Here is a 16996-nt window from a genome sequence, read left to right as displayed (position 1 = left end):
CCCGAGGGACAGGAACTGTACATAAAGAAGGTCCAGGTGTCTGTGATTGTTGGTGGTGGCAGGAAGGAAAAGGTCAGCAAAACCAGGCTTGGTGTGATGAGAAGCAATGGGGGCCTTTGAACAGGAATCGCCTGGGCTAGCCCTTGTTTAGATAATTCCAGCTGCTTTCAGAAAAGGATTCTGCAATAAGAGTGGAGGCCCCTGCCCTAATCCAGGCAAGGAAGGGGAAGACCTAGACCTGGACGGGGCAAGTGCACTGAAGGGGGTCACTTTGGGGTATGTTTTGGAGCCAAAGTCAAGTCTTGCTGATGCATGGATGTGGGCAGGAAAAGAGAGGTGTCAAGCATGACTCCTACATTTCTGGCATTAACAGCTGGTTGGATGAAATTGCCATAAACTGATCTGGGAAAGACTGGAGAAGAGTGGGTTTGGAGAGGAAAATTCAGTGATCATTTATTGACATGTAACCCTTGAGATGCCTGTTAGACATTCAAGTGTAGTTGCAGGGTCAGCTGCTAGGTGTATGACTCTAGACTTCAGGAGACAGATCAGCACTGGAGCCTTGGATCTGGGAGGCATAGGAGAGAATGGATGGTATGTAAGGCCATAGGCCCGGATGAGGTGGGGTGGGAGATGAATGCAGACAGAGGGGAACAGCAACCAAGATCGTGTCCTGGAACATTCCACGAGGTGGAAGTAGGGGAGATATGAAGCAGCACTATCAAAGAGGCTGAGCAGGAACAGCCAGGAGAAATATGAGAGCGTGGGGACTCAGGAGCCAAGGGGAACAAGCACTGAATGCTGCCAAGGCAGTGAGGATGAAGAACAAACCACTGGATTCTGCAGTGCATAGGTCATTGGGAACCCCGACAAGGGAAGTTTTGTGTAGAGATGGACGAACCTTATTAGAATGTGTAGAGAAGAGAGTGAGGGCTGAAGACCTAGAGACAGCAAATGAAGACAACTTTTTTTTTGAGACAGCACCTCACTCTGTTGCCCAGGCTGGAGTGTGGTAGCACGATCTTGGCTCACTGCAGCCTCGATCTCTGGGGCTCAAGTGACCCTCCTATCTCAGCCTCCTGAGTAGCTGGGACTACAGGCATGTGCCACCATACCCAGCTAATTTTTAGTATTTTTTTAAAATAGAGATAGGGTTTCACCATGTTGTCCAGGCTGGTCTCGAACTCCTGAGCTCAAACGATCCTCCTGTCTCAGCCTCCCATACAGGCATGAGCCACCATGCCTGGCTAGAAAACTTTTAAAAAATTAACATAGACCGGAAGCGGTGGCTCACACCTGTAATCCCAGCACTTTGGGAGGCCGAGGCAGGTCGATCATGAGGTCAGGAGTTTGAGACCACCCTGGCCAACATAGTGAAACCCCATCTCTACTAAAAATATAAAAATTAGCCTGGCGCAGTGGCAGGCACCTGTAATCTCAGCTACTCAGGAAGCAGAGGCAGGAGAATCACTTGAACCCAGGAGGTGGAGATTGCAGTAAGCCAAGATCATGCCACTTCACTCCAGCTTGGGTGACAGAGCGAGACTCCATCTCAAAAAAATAAAAAACAAACCAAAAAAAAAAAACCTGACATATGCCTAGGCACGGTGGCTCATGCCTGTAATACCGTGAGGCATGAGCCACGGTATTACCGCCTTGGGAGGCCGAGGCGGATGGATTGCGAAGTCAGGATTGCGAAGTCAGGAGTTCAAGGCCAGCCTGGCCAAGATGATAAAACCTCATCTCTACTAAAAATACAAAAAAAAAAATTAGCTGGATGTGGTGGTCAGCACCTGTAATCCCAGCTACTTGAAAGGCTGAGGCAGAGAATAGCTTGAACCCAGGAGGCAGAGGTTGCAGTGAGCTGAGATTGTGCCACTGCATTCCAGCCTGGGCGACAGAGTGAGAATCCATCTCAAAAAAAAAAAAAAGGACATATAATATAAACACAATAAATGAACAAATTTGAAAGTTACAATTTTATAAATGTATCTGTAGACACTTGTGCAACTGCCACCCAGATAAAGATACAGAACAGCCTCAGCAACTCATGGAAGCCACCTGGTGCCCTATCCAATTGATATTCTCAAAGGTAAACAGTATTTGTATTTCTTTTTTTTTAAAATAAGACGGGGTTTCACCATGTTGGTGAGGCTGGTCTTGAACTCCCGACCTCAGGTGATCTGCCCACCTTGGCCTCCAAAGTGCTTGGATTACAGGCGTGAGCCACCACGCTCGGCCTGTATTTTATATTTCTATCATAAAGGATTCCTTTTGTTTGTTGGATGTAGACAACTTTTTTTTTTTTTTTTTGAGACAGGGTCTTTCTCTGCAACTCAGGTTGGAGTATGGTGGCACAATCATGGCTTGCTGCAGCCTCGATCTCTTGGAGTTCGAGCGATCCTCCTACCTCAGCCTCCTGAATAGCTGGGACTATAGGCCTGCACCACCATATCCAACTAATTTTTTGTAGAGATAGGGGTTTCACTTTGTTGCCCAGGCTGATATTGAACTCCTGAGCTCAAGTGATCTTCCCACCTCAGCCTCTCAAAGTGCTGGGATTACAGATATGAGCCACCACACCCAACAAATTTTGAGAGATTTTGTTGATGGTTGGGCTCATATTTTATAGGCAGATAATGTTCTAATGGAGGGGGTCCAGATGGATTTGAGACTCTGTGGGTTAGCAGGTCCTGGGCCCAATTTTCCTGGTGCTGTGCTTGCTCTATCTCCAAGGATTGGATGACCAGTTTCCTCATCTGAACCTTAATCCTCCTCCCTTTCCATGCCCTTGGAGTTGTAGTAATGAAGGGGCAATGGAAAATGAGATATTCGGAGCCTCTGGAAGCTTGCCAGAGGTCTAGAACTCAGTCACCAGGGATAGGTGGGGCTAGAATCTGGGAGGCCCAGGAATCCGGACTGCCCAGCTATGTTTGAGCAACTGACCTGGCAACAGGGTGAGTCAGACAAACAGCCTAGCTTTCTGAAGGCTCCTCTGCTGTCTGTGTCTTCAGGTCATCATGGTGCTGCTTAGGCTCTTCATGCTCCTCTTTGCTCTGGTGGTCTCTGGTAAGGAGGTGGTGGGTGGGGGAACCCTAGTTTTCCCTTGGTGTCCTGACCTTCCTAAAAAAGCTACCATAAAGGAGAGGGGTTGGGGGAGAGGTAGGAAAGTGTAAGAATCTGAACCCCTGGCCCTCATCCCTTATCTTGGCTGCTTCCTCAAACAAGTTCTCACTCCCCATCTGTGAAATGTTGGATGCTGGGTACAAGAAAAGACCTTAGCTGCTTGGCCCCAAGGTGTGGCCAGGCTCTGTGGCAAAAAGACAGGACTCTGCTAGTATGTGTGGTTCCATCAGCCTGCGGAGCCTCCAGCCTGAATTCTCTGCTTTTCACAGACCTCCACAGCCTGTCCTGGTTTATAAATGTCTCTGAGAGCCAGGGCCCTGGCACAGTCATTCAGTTTTTCTCCTTCAATTGCTCCTCCTACACACCCACACCCACCCTGGAGTTGCTCAATGTCCAGCCACCCACCACCTTCTTCAACCCACCCAGTTTGGCCAGGTGGCAAGGGACCTATGTGGGCAAGGTAGGGTCATGTATACCACTGGGGACTGTGGGGGCACAAGGGCAGACCTAAAATTTCCAAGGCCCACATGGACACTGCCCACCCACCACAGTTGACCTTGAGCAGCTCTGCTCGACTGGATGCCCTGATGGTGAACCACTACAAATTGTGGCTGAAGTTTACATGTGGCAACTATGTGACGCAGGGACCACTGTTTGTGGATGTGCAGCGGGACCTTAGCCATATCCAGTGTGCTGGCCGATTTGCCAGTCCAGGTGAGGCCAGGGGCAGTCAGTAGGAGGTGGGCAGGCATGGCCCAAACAGATCCTCCCTGACTTCCCCTCTGGCCAGCTGGGGAAATGATTCAGGTGCCAGAGACAGTCAGACCTGGGGCTCGGCTGTACATTCTGCTCCTCCCAGGCCTAGAACTCCACGGAGCCCAGGTGAGTCCAGAACATGGGATGGTGGGTGACAGGATGGGGGCGGGGGGATGGAGAGAGTAAATTAATCCTGCCTGGCCAGGCACAGCCTGCAGAGGAACCTTGCAGCAAAGGCATAGATGAGCCTCTACATGATGCATGTTCTTGGAGAGCACTGCTGAGGGCTGCTCACCCCCAGTGACCATGGCTGTTCCCATAGGGACATCTCACGGGCTGAGTTTCTTCTTTCAAGATCAGCTATGTGTTCTCAGTTCTCTATGACAATTTTGTATTACTGCTGTAATTAAAAAAAAAAAAAAAAAAGCAGGTAATGGCCGGGCACAGTGGCTCACACCTGTAATCCCAGCACTTTGGGGAGCTGAGGCAGGCAGCCTCAGGAGTTTGAGACCAGTCTGGCCATTGTAGTAAGGCTCTGTCTCTACTAAAAATACAAAAAAAAAAAAAAAAAAAAAATAGCCAGGCGTGGTGGCGCATGCCTGTAATCCCAGCTACTCGGAAGGCTGAGGCAAGAGAATTGCTTGAACCTGGGAGGCAGAGGTTGCAGTGAGCCAAGATCGTGCCACTGTACTCCAGCCTGGGTGACACAACAAGAATCTGTCTCAAAAAAAAAAAAAGTACTTAAAAACAAAGCAACTGGCTTAAAAGCAAAAAGGATTGAGGATCGTGGCCAGGGGGCTTGGGCTGGAGGTCAGAGAGCCCAGGCTGGGATAACGGTGAGTGGTGAAGCATGAGAAATTGGGTGTGATGCTGGGCACAGTGCCTCACGCCTGTAATCCCAGCACTTTGGGAGGCCAAGGCAGGCAGATCACTTGAGGTCAGGAGTTCGTGACCAGCCTGGCCTCACTGTATTTTCAGTAGAGTCAGGGTTTCACCATGTCTCTACTGAAAATACAAAAATTAGCCAGACGTGGTGGCAGGTGCCTCTAATCTAATTGAAGCTACTTGGGAGGCTGAGGCTGGAGAATCGCTTGAACCCAGGAGGTGGAGGTTGCAGTGAGCTGAGATAGCTCTACTGCACTCCAGCCTGGGCAACAGAGGAAGACTCTGTCTCAAAAAAAAAAGAAAGAAAATTGGGTGTAGGCAGGTGCCTGCTGGGTTGCTGGAGAATGTTGATGGGGGTGCTCAGGGCACTGGGGGCTGAATGGGGTGGCCAGCATCTCTATTCTGTCAGATGAGCATTATCAGTGTCCAGGACCCTCCACACTTCCCTGGACCTTTCTCCATCAATGAGCAAGGTTGGCTGCAGGCACCATCCCAGGGCCTCCTAGGCCAGGCTCAAAAGGTGAGCATGACCTGGAATCTGGGGGTGTCCATGGATTGGGTAGAGCTCCTACCTTTTAGAAATTTGTGTATTCTTTTTTTTTCTCTTTCCACTTCAAAAGAAATTTGTGTATGCTTGGCCTCCTTGGCCTCCTCAGCTAATACTGACTCTCTCAGACCTGGACCTGCTGCTCCATGCTGGCTGTCCTCCCACCTTAGCCTGGTTTTGTGCTGGGCTTTGGAGTTCTAGAAAGAAGAGGAATCCTTCTCTCTGGGAGTTCACAGACCCTCTAATAGAATGAAAAGTGTTTAGGTCAATCATACAGTGAGAGAAAGTCCTGGGTAATGGCTGGGCGTGGTAGCTCACGCCTGTAATCCTAGCTTTTAGGGAGGCTGAGGTGGGCGTTATAACCTGAGGTCAGGAGTTCAAGACCAGCTTGGCCAACATGGCAAAACCCCATCTCTACTAAAAATACAAAAATTAGCTGAGTGTGGTGGCACATGCCTGTAATCCCAGCTACTCAGGAGGTTGAGGCAGGAGAATTGCTTGAATCCAGGAGGTGGAGGTTGAAGTGAGCTGAGATTGTGCCACTGTACTCCAACCTGGGCAAAAAAAAAAAAAAGTTCTGGGTAAAGTGGAAGAGATTAGAGAAGTTCCCCCTTTAAAACTTCCATCTCTTAGGGACTGGCTTTCAGCAACTCGAAATGATAATTCACATTGTGAGTGATTCAGATTTTACTCTTGGACTGTTTGCATCCTCATGGAATAATTCATGGCCCAAAGGTATAGGGCTCAAAGAAATACTTGTCAGCATAATGACAGGTCATGGGGATCATGGGGAAAAGTGAAAGTTGAGGTTCCTTTTGGAGATCCTAAGTGAGGTTGCCTATTTAAGGGGAGGACTGGGCATAGACAAAGAGATGGACAGACACACTCTAGCTCCTTTCTGCTCTGGGTGCACCACAGGTCTTCCAGCTACAGATCTCAGTGTCCTTCGGACAAAGGCAGAGCTGCCAAGGGATGGTGATGGTGAAGGTTTTGCCTGTTTCCTCCAGCCAGGTCTCCTTCCTGTAAGGCTCCCCTACCCCTAAGGCTCCCCTACCCTAGAATAGTGAGGGAGGAAGGGCCTAGCCCCAGGGGCTCAGTTAGGCTGAGGCTCCTGGAGCTGAGTCCTAGCTCTGGCAGGATGGCGGCCCAGGGAAAGAAGCTGTGAACCTACAGGGTGAGCAGGAATGGGCAGGAACCAGTGCCCCTCTTTTGATCCAGCAAACAGGCTCAGAATATCACCATCCCTGAGAACCTGGCCCCTGGTAGTGAGGTGGTTCAGGTCTGGGCCCAGGGCGTCAACCTGCGCTATGAAATCCTGTCTCCGATGCCCAGCCCATTCTTCTCCATTGGTCGTGGTGAGAGGTGTTGAGGGAGAGGCGGGTACCATGATGCCTCTGTGACTGGTCCAGAGGTGACCCATACTACCTCTTCACTTTCCTGTTTGTGGGGTCTGGCCTTGGAGAAGGCAGCAGGAGGGCCAGGCCCAGCAGCCTCTTTCATCTGTGGATCTGGTGGGCTGGTGGACGTAGGACTGAGCTGGAAGTGGGGCTGGTCTCTATGTTCCCTGACCCTCCTGCCTCATGCAGAGGATGGTGTGGTCCGGACCACTGCACCCCTGGAGTTAGCTTGTACCCCAGGCACTGCGGTCTCCAGGCTGCAGGTGAAGGCCTTTGAGCAGCACCAGCCACGGGACAGTGCCAAGCTCAATTTCACCTTGAACGTGCCGTTGGTCAACCTCTGGCCCCCACGCTGTCTGCCAGCGCTTCTGCTGTGAGTATCTGGGAACCTTACCTGGGTTGCTGGGGCCAGAGCTATGACTCAGGGCACTGCTAGATTCCTGCCTTGCTGCCGTGGCATGCTCAGGTCCCAAATCCCCGAGACTGCACCTGTGGGCACTGTGCTGACTACTCTCACTTGCGAAGATCCAGACTCTGTTGGTGCCACCCTGGACTACAAGCTGTGGTTCCGCAGTTCTTCTGACCCTGCCAGCCTCTGCCTTTATGACAGAGCCCTTGAGGTGCTCAGCCCCAGCTCCCACGCCCACTTGCAGGGTGCTTGCAACAGTAAGAGGTAGATGGGCCAAGGGTCTGTGAGAGCTGAGACCACAAGAGTGGGGGTTGGGGGGACGGCTGTTGAGTCAGCATGTGTTGCAGTCTGGAAAACAGGATCCAGGTGGGCTATTTGTGGATGCCCTGGCCTGCTGCAGCCCCATGGGACTCAGGGCTCTCCCAGGCCCTTGGCTGGACCTTACTTTCTAGCCCCCCTGGCTAGGTGAATGCCACACTGGACTGTGACACTCCTGGATCCTGCTTCCAGCATGCAGCCTCCATCCTGGTGCTTGATGGTGGCCAGCCCCAGATGACCAGTGAGTGACCATACCCAGCCTGGACACCCAGGACAGGGCTGTTCTGCCCTCCTGCTTCCCACGCTCAGGACAGGGTCATCTCTCCTCCTTCGGAATCCAGTAGGGCAGGGCTGTCTCCATTTCAGACCCTGAGGATATATCTCTTAGACCCCCAGCAAGGGAAGGCTTCTGCCCTCCCTTTAGACCCTCTCACTCTTTAGACCCCCAGGGCAGGGCCATGTCTCCCTCCTCAGACCCCCGGGTCAGGGATAGGCACCTCAGGCCAGCTCCTTGATTGCCAAATGACCTCCAGCGGAGGTGCCAGTACTGGTGATGGTGACACCCGTCAACGAGTTCTCCCCAGCATGTGCCCCTCGCATGTTCCGGGTTCGGGAGGATGCAGTGCCACACACTCTGCTGGGCTCCGTGGTGGGCATGGATATGGATTACCCTCATGACAACATTGAGTACTACACCTCCGGTGGTCCTCCCACCTTTGCTGTGGACCGTCTCAGTGGTACTTCCACCCCAGGGCTGGGATGGAAGCAGGGAGCCAGAGTTGGCTCTGCAGCCTGAGGCTGTGGTCCCCTCTCTAGGGGAAGTTCACCTCCTAGGACCTTTGGACTATGAACAGCAGAGGGTCTACAGGCTCACTGTCCTGCTGATTGACCATGGACAAGACCAGAACCCCAACTGTCACCGCTCAGGCTCCTGTACCATTACCATCGAGGTTGAGGTAATTGTGTCCTAAGGCTTTGGAAATAAATACTTTGAAAGACAGGAGTAGATCGCCCTGTGGTGGTCTGCTTTTCCACTCTGTGCCTCAGTTTATTCCATGAGTTGGCTGGAGAAAAGTGGGGTCTAATTGTGGAAAGCTCTGGAGTCTGTTGTGTGATTCCTTGATACCTAGGCTCTGGCTGTCGTCAGAAGTTGAGGGGCTGGCTTGGAGGTTTGAGGGGTGGTTGCACCAACTCCTAACCTGGCTCCTTTCTGCAGGATGTGAATGATCATGCCCCCGAGTGCGAGCCCCCATTTCAGGAACTCACCATCTATGTTCCTCTGGGCCGAAGTGTGGAGGTGACCAAGGTGTCATGCCGGATCCCTCAGGAGCCACAGCGCCTGGCCTTCTCCTACAGCATCGTGGGAGGTAAAGGACATGGGCACCACCAGGTTGTGGATAAGGGGCAGGCCAAGGCCAGCAATGGTCTCCTCCTCCTGCCACTCTGCTTTCAGGGAATAGCCAGAACCGATTCATCCTGCAAGGGGCCGTCCTGGTGCACAGTGACCTTGTGTTGGGGCCCTTCTGGCCAGAGCAGCCCAATACCTATGAGCTATTGATCTGTGTGGCTGATGCAGGCCCCTCAACCCCCCACCTCAGCACTACAGCCACCATTGTTGTGCATCTAGTTTCCTGGAAGGCCAGCACAGAGGTCACCAACATCCACAGGACCACAGTGAGGAGGCTCCTTGGGCCCTCGTGGGGGCAGAAAGGGTGGACCTTGGAGGGTGAGGAGACCCAGTTTTTCAGGTGGAAGTACGGGGAAGTCAGTTCAGAGGGAAGTGCTGAGTGTAGAGAGCCCAGTAGTGCTGGAGAGCAAATCACGAGTTTGGGGTGGTGTAACCCAGGGGGGATTTGGAAGGCTGGATGGTAGGACATTTTGGCAAGGCAGTGGTGAGGCTGTGGCCTCCTTTTCAGGTATCCTCAATAATGACACCCATGCTCGTGACAGACACAGAGGCTTTCTGGCAGCCACAGCCCTGGTTTGTGGTGGTGTTGACAGCAACTGGTGCTCTTCTCCTCTTGGCCCTGGGCTGGCTTCTTGGCAGGCTCCTCCAGGGGTAGGGATTTTATCCTTGTGCTCCCTACCTGCCCCCAACCCACCTATGGACCCCAGTTGTGATGGGCGGTTTCACCCAAGATTAGATGAAAATGCCCAAGTGGGTAAGTGACAAACTGACATTGAGGAGGGCTGCTCTCCCTCCAGAAGTCTTTAGATTAGGGTCAAAGAGACACGGAGAGGAGGCAACTTCCACCACTGGCAGAATCCAGTCTTGGAAAGGGAGGAGTGTAGATAAGCTCAGGGCTTGAAACTGTGAGTGTGGGCCGGGTGTGGTGGCTCACGCCTGTAATCCTAGCACTTTGGGAGGCTGAGGTGGGTGGATCATCTGAGACCAGGAGTTCAAGACCAGCATGGCCATCATGGTGAAACCCCATCTTTATATATATATATATATATATATATAAAAGAAAGCTGGGCACGGTGGCTCATGCCTATAATCCCAGCACTTTGGGAGGCTGAGGTGGGTGGATCACAAGGTCGAGAGATCGAGACCATCCTGGTCAATAAGGTGAAACCCTGTCTCTACTAAAAATGCAAAAATTAGCCGGGCATGGTGGCACGTGCCTGTAGTCGCAGCTATTCAGGAGGCTGAGGCAGGAGAATTGCTTGAACCCAGAAGGCGGAGGTTGTGGTGAGCTGAGATTGTGCCATTGCACTCCAGTCTGGGTAACAACAGCGAAACTCCATCTCAAAGAAAAGAAAAGAAACTGTGAGTGTGTCATGCATTGGGCATTTACCCCTATTCTTGATTTCTGCCCTCCACTGGAATCCTTTCCTGCTCCTGTAGACTCTCGAGTTCCTTGTGGACATAGGACTGAGCCCAGGGAAAGGGGATGGAACAATGTGGGCACTGCATACAGACATTGGTTGTTCCCAATATAAAGGGACAGATGAGCCAGGCGCAGTGGCTCACGCCTGTAATCCTAGCACTTTGGGAGGCTGAGGCAGGCAGATCACAGGTCAAGAGATCGAGACCATCCTGGCCAACTTGGTGAAACCCCATCTCTACTAAAAGTACAAAAATGAGTTGGCTGTGGTGGCGTGCTCCTGTAGTCCAAGCTACTCAGGAAGCTAAGGCAGAACTGATTGAACCTGGGAGGCAGAGGTTGCAGTGAGCCGAGATTGTGCCACTGCACTCCAGCTTGGTGACAGAGTGAGACTCCATTTCTGAAAGAATGGAAGGAAGTAAGGAAAGAAGGAACGAACAGACAGACATGGGGGAATGGTGCTGGTTCCTCCTGGCATTTTAGGTTGGCCCAGCTACTGCAAGCACCCAGCAAACCAGCCCAGGCTCTGCTGCTAAACAGGTCAGTCTCCTTTGCATACTTCTCTATGCCTTGGAGCCCATCTGTTAAACTCAGTTTGAGGCTCACAGCGTTGCCCTGTACTGCTGCTCCTACTATGCCCCAGCATCCAGGGAACTGAGGGATCCCTCGAGGGTTTCATGGAGGTATCGAAGATGGAGATGCCCAAGGCACCCAGCAGTGTCAAGAGCCTGGTATGTCAGCTCACCATCTCAAGTAGTGGGCACAGAGCCTGCTCCAGAGTACTCCCCAGCCCCCTTCAAGCCTGTCCCTTTCCCTGTGAATGGCTACTCTGTGGAAGTGCCCACACTAGCACCATGAGTATGGAGGAGGCAGGTGGGCTTCTGGTCCCCCAGGGGCAGGCCTTCGTCTGCTCCCCTGTGGGCATGGTTCAATTCATTGCATCTTTCATTTTTTCCCTCAGCAGCATTTTGATGGCAGAGCACAGGACCCCCGTGAGTCCTCCCCTTCCTAAACTATTCTGTCTGGGCCCTCACCCCATTTGAGTATCTCCTCCTCTATTTACCCCATCTCAAAATCTCCTCCTACTCCCAGGAACCCACCATCAATCTAATTTTTTCCTGAATGGGGTCTGCTCTCATTGCCACTCACCCTTCATCCACTCTTTGTCAAATACCTGGGGAACCCAGAGATGACTCATACGTGGTCTGGTCTCTGCCCACAACGGGAGGAGGGATGATTATGAGGCGAGAGGCCCCCAGAGAGTCCGGTGTCACCAGTGAATTATGGTAGAGTAATCTGGCATTGGCCTTAGGGAAGTTGGTGTCCAGTGTTGAAGAATCAAGGAGGCTTCCTGTGCATTTGAGTCAGAGTTCAGAGATTTTGCTAAGAAGGGAGGGAGGGGACAAGTTAGATTTCAGCAGAAGGTGGGGTGTCACAGTGAGGGTGCTGGAGGAATAATCTCTCACCCTTAGGTAAGAGGGGAGGGAGGCAGTTCTCCTGGGGCCACCAGCACACTCACTCTCCTTTCTCTCCTACTGGTTTTAGGTACAGGAAGAGACTACCTGTTTAACACACGCACGGGAGCCCGGCGCTGGCTTTGAGGCCAAGTAGCTGCTTTACTATGTGTGGAATTTCTTTTTCACACCATCAGGGGCTGTGTTTTCAAGTTGATTCATAATAAACAAAATTACAAACAAAAGTTCTAGCCTTGTAGCTAACGTGGGAGAAGCTCTGAAATCTGTCCCTCCTTATTCTCACTTGGAGAACTCCCTGCCTTGTGAGCAGACTCTAGGGAGCAATAAGGTTTTCCTTCTTCTTTTTTTTTTAGACAGAGTCTCACTATGATGCCCAGGTTGGAGTGCAGAGGCTATTCACAGGTGTTACCATAGCACACTATAGCCTTGAACTCCTGGCCCCAAGAGAGCCTCTCATCTCAGCCTCCTGAGTAGCTGGAACTGTAGGCACTGCACCTGGCTTTATTTTTCTTTTAAGAAGGCATTGTATGATGCTTGGACTGACAGTGTGACTGATGCTCTATAGAGATAATAGGCTATCATCCTTGTCACTCACTGAGGGGCCTCCAATCAGCATGTCTCTTCAGGGTCACCTGCTTCCTTTTTCTATCCAGAAGAGAGAGAGAACAATGTTGCATGCGTGTGTGCGTGCCTGCATGCGTGTATGTGGCGGGGGGGTCTGGCTTTGTTGCCCAGGCTGGAGTGCAGTGGTATAATCATGGCTCACTGTAGCCTTGAACTCCCAGGCTCAACTGATCCTCTTACCTCAGAATCCCAAGTAGGTGAGACTACAGGCATGCACCACCATGCCTGGCTAATTTTTAAATTTTTTGTAGAGATGGAGTCTTTCTGTGTTGCCCAGGCTGGTCTTGAACTGTGTTCCTCCCCCTTCAGCCTCCCAAAGTTCTGGGATTACAGGTGTGAGCCACTGTGCCTGGATCACTGTTGCTTTTTGTTGTTGTTGTTATGTTCTTTTTAAATTTTAAATTTTTGTGGGTACATGGATATATAAATTTGGAGGTACATGAGATGTTTTGATAAGGCATGTAATGCTTAATAATCACTTCATGGAAAATGGGGTATCTGTCCCCTGAAGCATTTATCCTTGTGTTACAAATAATCCAACTATATTTTTAGTTATTTAAAAATGTACAGTTATTGACTATAGTCACTCTGTTGTGCTATCAAACAATAGATCTTATTCATTTTTCTTTTCTTTTTTTCTTGGTACCCATTAACCATCCCATCTCCCCACCCTTTCCCAGACTCTGGCAACCATCCTTCTACTCTCTATCTCCATGAATTCAATTGTTTTGTTTAAATCCTTTTCCATTTTTTTTTTTTTGAGATGGAGTCTCACTCTCTCACCCAGGATGGAGTGCAGTGGTGCGATCTTGGCTTACTGCAACCTCCACCTCCTGTATTGGAGCAATTCTCGTGCCTCAGCTTCCCTGAGTAGCTGGGACCACAGGCGCATGCCACCACACCTGGCTAATTTAATTTTTACTTTTAGTAGAGACAGTGTTTTGCCATGTTGGCCAGGCTGGTCTTGAACTCCTGACCTCAGGTGATCCTCCTGCCTTGGCTTCCCAAAGTGCTGGGATTATAGGGGTGAGCCATTGCGCCTGCGCCCCCTCCTTTTTTTGGTAGAGAATTTCTAGACTAAAGCGATCCTCCCACCTTAGTCTCCTGAGTAGCTGGAACCACAGGTGTGTACCACCATGCCTGCCTGATTTTTAAAAATTTTCTAGTGACAAAGTTTTGCTATATTGCCCCAAGTAGTCTCAAACTCCTAGGGTCAAGTACTCCCCCAGCCTTGGCCTCCCAAGGTGCTGGGATTATAGGTATGAGCCAACCACTACACTTGGTCAAGTTCAATTATTTTGATTTTTAGATCCCATAAATAAGTGAGAATATATGATGTTTGTTTTTCTGTGCCTGGCTTATTTCACTTAATATAATAAACTCCAGTTCCATCCATGTTGTTACAAATGGCAGGATCTCCTCCTTTTTTCTTTCACTGCATTCTCCGCCTCCTGGGTTCAAGTGATTCTCCTGCCTCAGCCTCCTGAGTAGCTGGGACTACAGGCGTGAGCCACTATGCCCAGCTAATTTTTGTATTTTTAATAGAGATGGGGTTTCACCATGTTGGCTAGGATGGTCTCAGTCTCTTGACCTCCTGATCCTCCTGCCTTGGACTCCCAAAGTGCTGGGATTACAGACGTGAACCACTCCACCTGGCTGATCTCATTCTTTTTCGTAGCTGAATAATACTCCATTGTGAATATGTACCATATTTTCTTTATCCATTAATCTGTTGATGGACACTTAGTTTGCTTCCAAATCTTGGCTATTGTGAATGGTGATGCAGCAAACAGGGAAGTGCAGATATCTTTTTGATAAACTGATTTCCTCTCCTTTGGGTTCATACCCAGTAGTGGGATTGCTGGATCATATGGTAGTCGTGTTTTTAGTTTTCTGAGGAACGTCCAAACTCTTTTCTGTAGTAGTCAAACTTCAGGGCAGTTTGCCAACTGTATGTGGAGGTTTTCTTGGGAAGGATCCAGAGCTTTTGCACTGGGTTGAGGGGTGATGCAGACGAGAATCCTGTTGCATGGCTGGTCCTTGAGGATTAGCAGAATCCCCCTTTTGAGGGTTGTTGGCTTTTTTTCCCCCGATCTGTTTCTTCTGGTTCCTCTGCTGTCACTTCTCCCTGTGCTGACCTGAGCTGTTGCCTGCAGCAGGCTGCTGGTGGGCAGATCTTGCTGTGTGCAGTGTTGGCCCACCCTCCATGCCCAGCCTGGCATCAACTTCTGTCAGCTCTCCAAGAGGACCTTACTGTGGTAACTCCAAGTTATCACAGTCTTTCCTCCTCTGTTGAGTCTGTGGGCCTGAACCCCCTCAGGGCACTGAAGAACCTCCCTTTTTGGAGAACCTCCTTTTTCTTTTTGAGACAGAATCTTGCTCTGTCACCCAGGCTAGAGTGCAGTGGCGTGATACCAGCTCACTATAACCTCCTCCTCCTGGGTTCAATTGATTCTTCTGCCTCAGCCTCCCGAGTAGCTGGGATTACAGGTACCTGCCACCATACCTGGCTAATTTTTGTATTTTTATAGAGATGGGGTTTTGCCATTTTGGCCAGGCTGTTCTTGAACCCGTGACCTCAGTGATTTCCTGCGTTTGCCTCCCAAAGTGCTGTATTACAAGCATGAGCCACTGCCCCTGGCCAGGAGGACCTCCCTTTCTGAACCAGTTATGGTATCCCAGGCCCAGGAAGAAGCTGGGTGCCTTCTGCGGGATCAAAACAAAACAAAGACCCTTAATGGGGCTCCCACCAAAGTTAGTGTTTTAAGACACAGCTCGGGAACAGCAACTTGAAAGCAGGTTGTTCCAGGAAGTGGTTGTAGGCATATTTCTTGAGTTCTTCCCCTGCTCTAAGGGTTCATTAAATCTTCCTCTGAGAAGCTCCACTTTTATCTAATTTTACAGATTGGGCAACCAAAGCTCAAGAGATGCCAAGGCCCAAAAGTCAGAATTAGCTAGTTGGGGCATTTGGGTGTAGGTGCAGGCCACGTAACTTCATCTGGTGTTCTACGCCTGAAACCAAGCCCAGAGTTAGGTGCTCTGTATGGGGAGCAAGGTGTGACCATCTTCCTGGGACCATTAGTTTGCCTGGAAGGCAGGTCATGACAGTCCAGGGAAAAAGATGCTGTCAGGATCTTAAGACAAGATGCTCTAGGGCAGAGAAAGGGGAGCGTCCGCTGTGTGTCAGGCCTTGTGGTAGGCTCTAAACCTCAGGCAGCAAAGGATGGGCAATGAGCCAGAGGCTGCTGTGGCAGCACAGACTGCTGTACCTTGAGGCTAGCAAAGGACAAAGCGCAGGAAGCCGGGATAGAGGCTCCTCATCCCAGAACCAGTAAAACGAGGTGCGAGACCCAGACCCTCCACTTCTAGAGGTGGTGTGACCTTGTCTCGGCCTCTCCTCTCTGAGCCTCAGTTTCCTCTCCAGAGTGAACCGGGGCTGCACCCCTCTTCTCCCAGAGTGGTGACAAAAAAACAATAGCACACCGCTGAGATTCCACGTGTGTGCGCGAGTGTATGAGAAGCTGCCGGTGCGGCAACCGGGCCAGGCACGCAGAGAAGCCAAGGGCGCGCTGGCCTCGGAGGCGCCAGCAAAAGCTCCGCCGCCAGCCTCTCCGAGGACGAAGCGCATGCGCCAACCCATGCCGTCACAGTCACGTGCCCCACGCTTTCGGCACAGGCCTTAAGGGATAGACTCTGACAGACGGCTAAGCTGACCTGTCAGAGGGAAGCACTTTCCCTGGCGACGAGCGAAAAGACTGTTGATTGGGGATAGCATCACTCAGGGGCGGGTTCTTTGCCGTCCCGGTTACTATGACGCCCGGCCCCCGCCCCCTCGGCTAGCCGCCATCTTGTTGTTGATCCGTACCCAGTGGGCAGCGCCGGGAGTTGGACCAAGCGGCCGGTGCGGGGCCGCTGTAGCGGAGCTCAGCCACTTGTGCTGCCTGCCAGCGGGCGGGCCGAAACCTAGAGGCCCGGGGGGCCCAGCTCCCGTGGGGAGCCGTGGGCGCCCGGTGCCCGGGCCGGGCGGGTGAGTGACAGGAGCCGGGCCGGTGGACCGGCCTGACGCCCGCGGGGAGGGCGGTGGCGAGCGCGGGATTGGAGTGGGCGTGCTTGGGGTGGGGGATTCGGTGGAGCATCACTGGAGTATCACTCGAGCGTCCTGACCAGCCGCCCGCCGAGCCTCCTACTTGCTGGCGCTGAAGCCGTGGAGGACAGCCGGGGCGGAGGTCGGAGAGCGCCAGTGCCTGAGGGCTGGCGGGCAAGGAGCGGGAAACCGGCTTCCCTGACTGAAGCTCTCTGGACTCGGCTATTCGGAGCGCTGAAGTGTGTCCGGTGCCACCCTGATGCTCTCCTGTGAGTTGTGTTGCTCCCAGCTGGCGAACGTACTTATCTCTTTCTTAGCGTTCCTTTGAGTGATTTTCAGGATGCTGGATGCTAAGACTATACGAAGCAAACCAAATCCCCTGCGAGCCAGGCAGGCCGGTGTCACGGCCCTGTGATTCTAGTAAGGGGGACCCTCTGTCTGGCTCCTGCTTCCTGAGACCCGTTCAGGGCCTCACGTGCACTTAGAAGCTCACCGTTTGTTTCCTCCCAAAGAGCCTGGTTAAATGTCCATAATGCCTGAGTTTTTG

At 51.6% G+C, this 16996-nt stretch overlaps 2 protein-coding genes across 14 annotated transcripts in view; both read left to right on the top strand.

The window, feature by feature from the left end:
- The first annotated feature begins 2959 nt into the window (after positions 1–2959).
- Positions 2960–11965, top strand: CDHR4 (cadherin related family member 4). 9 transcript variants are annotated; one of them, XM_035275538.3, is made up of 19 exons: positions 2960–3069; positions 3396–3586; positions 3678–3840; positions 3917–4008; positions 5177–5287; positions 6233–6336; positions 6533–6669; positions 6901–7084; positions 7178–7331; positions 7586–7679; positions 7972–8175; positions 8255–8394; positions 8655–8805; positions 8892–9112; positions 9355–9497; positions 10750–10806; positions 10910–10997; positions 11231–11258; positions 11812–11965. In XM_035275538.3, the coding sequence occupies exons 1-19, from the start codon at positions 3021–3023 to the stop codon at positions 11865–11867; spliced, it is 2367 nt and encodes a 788-aa protein (XP_035131429.3). In that variant the 5' UTR covers positions 2960–3020; the 3' UTR covers positions 11868–11965. The 9 variants fall into 9 exon arrangements, with proteins under 9 accessions (XP_035131429.3, XP_035131428.3, XP_035131433.3 ...); XM_035275537.3 differs by having other exon boundaries at positions 11228–11258; XM_035275542.3 differs by lacking the exon at positions 3396–3586 and having other exon boundaries at positions 3771–3840; positions 11228–11258.
- Positions 11966–16203: 4238 nt separating this feature from the next.
- IP6K1 (inositol hexakisphosphate kinase 1) overlaps positions 16204–16996 on the top strand; it is a 57955-nt gene continuing 57162 nt past the window's right edge. For 3 of the 5 annotated variants that reach the window (XM_002758356.6, XM_017964911.4, XM_008981647.5), the window contains exon 1: positions 16204–16392. The gene's annotated coding sequence lies outside the window, so the exon portion shown is untranslated. Of the gene's footprint in view, positions 16719–16996 lie in introns of all 5 variants that reach the window. The other 2 variants (XM_008981646.5, XM_017964909.4) reach the window with 1 other exon arrangement.

Source organism: Callithrix jacchus, chromosome 15 (genome assembly GCF_049354715.1).
Source record: "Callithrix jacchus isolate 240 chromosome 15, calJac240_pri, whole genome shotgun sequence".
Lineage (NCBI taxonomy): Eukaryota > Metazoa > Chordata > Mammalia > Primates > Cebidae > Callithrix > Callithrix jacchus.
Note: the sequence above shows the minus strand (reverse complement) of the source record. Positions and strands in the feature narration are given on the sequence as shown.

Coding starts and splice junctions, on each gene's coding strand:
- CDHR4 (XM_078350938.1), top strand. CDS start 3,257: ATGCTGGGTACAAGAAAAGACCTTAGCTGCTTGGCCCCAAGGTGTGGC. Junction 7,332..7,585: donor TTTATGACAGAGCCCTTGAG/GTGCTCAGCCCC, acceptor CCCCCTGGCTAG/GTGAATGCCACACTGGACTG. Junction 9,498..10,749: donor CTTGGCAGGCTCCTCCAGGG/GTAGGGATTTTA, acceptor CTGGCATTTTAG/GTTGGCCCAGCTACTGCAAG.